This window comes from Emydura macquarii, unplaced genomic scaffold (genome assembly GCF_026122565.2).
Source record: "Emydura macquarii macquarii isolate MOO-44397 ecotype Brisbane River unplaced genomic scaffold, CSIRO-AGI_Emac_v2 contig_2717, whole genome shotgun sequence".
Lineage (NCBI taxonomy): Eukaryota > Metazoa > Chordata > Testudines > Chelidae > Emydura > Emydura macquarii.
This window is the reverse complement of record NW_027132854.1, coordinates 1-5052: the sequence shown is the minus strand read 5'-3', so window position 1 is coordinate 5052 and position 5052 is coordinate 1. Positions and strand designations below refer to the sequence as shown.

At 43.1% G+C, this 5052-nt stretch overlaps 1 protein-coding gene across 1 annotated transcript; it reads left to right on the top strand.

Annotated features, from left to right (window-relative positions):
* Positions 1 to 37: 37 nt before the first annotated feature.
* Positions 38 to 2005, top strand: LOC137164992 (natural killer cells antigen CD94-like; the record flags this gene model as incomplete). Its single annotated transcript, XM_067566061.1, has 3 exons — positions 38 to 181; positions 1343 to 1506; positions 1889 to 2005. Coding segments are annotated over 3 exons (425 nt in total), but the record flags the coding sequence as incomplete, so codon positions are not given.
* Between the last annotated feature and the right edge of the window lie 3047 nt (positions 2006 to 5052).

Below are 5052 nucleotides of genomic sequence, written 5' to 3'. Positions count from 1 at the left end.
AATAGAAACAATTTCTCTTTTTGTAGGACCCAATTGTATACTCTGCCCTGCAAACTGGCAGTGGATGGGAGGTGACACCTGTTTCTACATTTCTGCACTGAAGAAGTCATGGAAAGAGAGCCAGAACTTCTGTTCCTCACAGAATTCCACTCTTCTCATGCTAAAAGCCAGGGATAAGCTGGTACGGTCCCGATCCCAGCCTCGTTTATTTTATCTGTATGTAATTTTTCAGAAGCCCCTCCAAGACAAATTGCATTTTGGTTACTATAGCTCTGTTACTTCACTATCCGCAGAGTGGGGAACACTGCAGAACATAGTGCATCGCTCAGTCACAGGATAAATAACCTTTGGAACTTACTTCCAGAGTATATTAGTAAAGCAAAGAAAAGATGCAAGTCTCTCAGATCCAGCTGTGGTTATCAACAATAGGTTTTTCACAGAGGTACTGCATTCTGACTGCTTTGAGGAGAAGGAGGAATCAGTGCTACGTGGATAACATTTTGTCCTGTTCTGGTTGCTAGAGGGATTCAAGGGAAGGATTTCCACACTTGCAGAGAGCAGGGGTCACCATGGGTCTGAAATATGTCTTCATTCACACTGCAATAAAGTGGCCATAAAATGCCAGCATTCTGAGCTGGTAGGTGTTACATCCACTTTATCCTGGTGTAAATAACAACACAAGGTACAGGACAATCGGGAACCAGACACCTTATAGCCTATTGCTAGGCATATGTTGTGAAGCCTGGATTAGGTTTGTGATGTTAAAAAGTGTAAGTTACCCATTTTGTTACTTTTCATCTGCCTCCACATTAACCGTAATTTGTTGTTCTGTTGCCAGGATCTCACTTTCCTTTTTTGTATAACATTACACAGGAAATGCCTTTTCAACATCTATTAAATGCAAACACAACCACCAAATATGTCTTCATTATACAACTGCCTTATTCCCTCTGTCTCTATCTGCATAGAGACTTTTTAATGGAAATTTCTTCTTAGAAGTCTCTCAAGTAACATCCACTGAATGTGGGGACAGGGGGCAAAGTCTTTTATAGGTGGGAGCTCTGCCTGTTGGCTTTCACTTCATTAGCTGCCTAAAGATGTAGAGAGACACCTAGACACTTAAAATCCCACTAGGTGTTTATCTACATCTTTAGGCACCTAAATACTTTTGAAAATCTGGCCCCTGGTGCTAGAGAGGTGACTCTTAAATCTGTCCAGCAACATTTCAGTATCTGATGCACTTTACAAGTTCTGTAATACAAATTAGGGTCCACGCCATGCCACTGGTCACAATTTCTTCTGTCACTGATACACATTAGGGTTTTTTGTGTGGTTATGAAAGATAAGAACTTGGAATCGTTTTGGAAATAATCTTGTGATTTGCTCACAGAACCATGTACCTCCAAGGAGTGAGAGAGACTATTACTGGATTGGCTTACATAAATCTGAAGAGAACAGCTGGTATTGGGTGGATGGCTCAGCATTTTCTACACCGAAAGAAGATTGGTAAGTTTTAAGTATGTAAGACCAAAATGTGGCCTGTCCTGTGTGATTATGCAGGGGAGAAGCATGTGGTGTCCACTTAGTCTCCTGCACTGTCTGTCTGTGTTGTGACTGGAAAAATAGGGGTAATAGAAGCCTCTTTGGGGCTGCTAATCGCCGTCCTATACAGAAGGGGAAGGAACGGACAGGCAGCAGTGGAGAGCTGGCACTGGCTCCAGAATGCACTGGCTGGTACAGCTGAGCTGGCCTGTAGAGGGAAGTAATCTGAACCAGTTGTAGGGCAGGTGCAGATGACTTACCCCAGGGAAATGCAGACACACAGTTCCCTAAATCATGCACAGAGTGCCAAGGTCAGGACATAATAAAATGATACTTTATCTTCTAGGATTTACTTGTATTCAAGCTATAATTGTGGCTACCTATATGGAGTGACAATTGGAAACAGTTATCACTGCACAAAGGAGCACTTCTTCATCTGTGAGAAAGCAGCTGTCAAGCTAAGGTACAGCAACATCACCAAGGGGACTCTGGATCCATCAGTCTGAGGTAACGCACTAAGTGTATTTTTTTTCTTGTGTGTGTTTTTGTTTTTCAGACTTCTCAAAATGGGGATTCAAATGGGAATGTCACTAGACACTAAGCCAGCATGTCCTGTTTTTCTTTTTTCCCCCCAGGGTTCAGTTTTGACAAACAAGACACAAAAACTGGAAAGACTCTTACAAAGTAACTTGTAAAAATAAGCTATTGTCAGCGTCAACCTAGTGCTGCCGCTACCTCCTGAGAACACACACAGCCTAGGAGTCCGGACCTGAAACGTGTAACAAGTGATACATTGAAACTAGGAACTTCAGGCATATCTTTGAAGCAGAGAAACTACAGATAAAGACCTATTAGGTCACATCTTATGACCAGAAACCCAGAGCAAGATGCTTCTGAACATTAGATTCTCTAGGGCCGGGATGTACAAAAAGAGTTAGGTTAGGCTCAGTGTCAAAGGGCTTAATGTTTAGGAGGCTAGAAAATCCCAATGATTCACAGAGTCTGAGAGAAGTGTTTAGGCTCCTATCCATTGCATGGGGAGAGAGGCACCATATTCACCAAAGCCAGCACACTAAGTAGGGAATTGCCTAAGCTAACCAGTGGGAGATGCTGAGGAGAGATGTGTGCAAGCCCTGCCCTTCTCACAGAACTAGGAACCTAAATCCAGGCTGTGGGGAGGTGCCTAGCCCTACTGCTCATTCTTAGCTGGAAACATTCTGATGTGGGACTCCCTCCTGTTCTGTTGAAGCTCTTCTACTGTGGATAAATAATGAGAATCATTGGAGCAGGGGGACTGGATCCTCCTCCTGTTGAAGCTATTCCACTGTGGATAAATAATGAGACTCATATCCTAAATGAATGCTCTCTTGCAAAGAGTTATTTAGGACAGAGAGGAAGAGAAAGTGCAAGTTTGAGAATGACTGTCTAATTTAGTGGTTAGTGCACTCAGCCAGGATGTGAGGGATCCAGTGAAGGATGACCAGGGTTCTGCATCTTCCAGGCTTGATCTACCCTTGCCCTGGCGATTCGGCGACAGTCGACAGGAGTTACACAAACAAGGCAGAAAACTTGTGTAACTCCAGTCGATTGCTGTGCTTCTCTTCTGCGTTCCATCTTCACTGCACTGCGCCGATGGGAACTGCATTCCCGTCGACGCAGTGCTACACCACTTGTGGCGGTGGATTAATAGTGTCGACTTCTGGATCAACAAAGCAGGTCTTCACTGACCGCTCAGTCAATCCAGATAAGCCAATCTGACGGCAGCGACTTTGCCACCATCAGTGTAGACATAGCCCCAGCTGGGTACCCTAACCACTGGGCTAAAAGTCACAAAAGAGATCCTCATCCTCCTGCTGCTTTACAACATAACATAAGAATGGCCATATTGGGTCAGACCAATGGTCCAGCTAGCCCAGCATCTTGTCTTTCAACAGTGGCCCACAGCAAAGAGGCCAACTGGAGAGATCCATCCCTGTCTTCCCTTCCCAGCTTCTGGCAGTCAGAGGTTTTGGGTTACCCAAAGCATGAGATTTCATCCCTGACCATCTTGGATAATAGACATTGATGGACCAGGAACATATCTAGTTCTTTTGTTAATGCACTTATGCTTTTGGCTACCACAATATGCCATGGCAATGAGTTCCACAGATTAATTGTGCATTGTGTGGGGGAAAAAAAACTACTTCCTCTTGTTTGTATTAAATTTACTGTCTATTGGTGTCATCAGGTGCCCCCTGGTTTTTGTGTCATGAGAAAGGGTAAATAACACTTCTCCATTCAGTTTTTCCACATCACTCATTATTTTATAGACCTTGATCATGCCCCCTCTCTTATTTGTCTCTCTTCTCAGGTGAACAACCCTTATCTTTAGTTTCCCCTCATATGGAAACTGCTCCATACCCTTGATCTTTGTTGTTTCCCTTTGTGACATAGCAGGGGTACAATTAAGAGTAGTGGATGGCTGTGTCATCCCAGCAGTGTCAACTGGGGTGCCCATTGCAATGGCTTGCTTCTGTTGCCTCCAACCTGGACTGCTCAGAAACAGCCTCTAGCATGAAAGTCCATGTGTGTGATGAAGCCAGTCAGCCACACCATGGCTCTCACTAGTCTTGGTTATACTGCAGGGTGACCCCAACACACCCCAGTCCCAGCTCTTACCCCAGAAATGTATGCCCTGTACTGCCCATCCCCCTCCTGGACAGTAAGAAGTATTAAGTCTGTTATCCAGACACTTCAATTTAAACTTGCTGGATTGGATAAAACTGTAAAATAAGTTTAATTACAAAGAAATCAATTTTAAGTGAGCATATGAAATGAGGCAGAAAAGTCAGAAAGAGTTATAACAAAAATAAAGATAAAACATTGACTAATGCCCAGCTTAACAAACCATATTAGATTCAAGCAAAATGTCTCAACACTTGCTTCCAACAATATTACCGACTAAACTCTTCAGATCAAAACCCCTCTCGGAGAGTCCAACGGCTGCTTCCTTTATCTCTTCAGGTGTCCAGAATGTGAAGGGCAGGGGTAGAGAGAGGGATTCTGTCCGGTGTTTGTTCTTCCTTTTTAGAGTTTCAGTCCCGCTCTTGAAAAATATTTCCATCTGAGACCCAGGAGCCAAAGACTCCATGCGGAAAATATTCCCTGCTCTTTTTTCAGCAGTTTGAAATTCCTTTGTCTTCCTTTCTTTCTTCATGACTATTTACTGCTTAAACGCAAATTAAAGGAACCTCACATAACTTCCTTCGTTTGGAACATGTGTTAATGAAATTTTACAGTGGAATCTTATAACTTCACATGCAATTTTGCCACACATTTTATCAGGACAACACTGATTAGAAAATTATGAATTTTCACGTACTACTTGACAAGGAATTCTTTGTACAAACTTTATTATAGTCATGGGCAGAGTGTGAATACAAGGGTGTATTCTCTGAAACTCTTCTCTAAAACTTTTCCAGTTCCATTGCATCCTTTCTTACATGGGAAAACCAGAACTGGACACAGAAT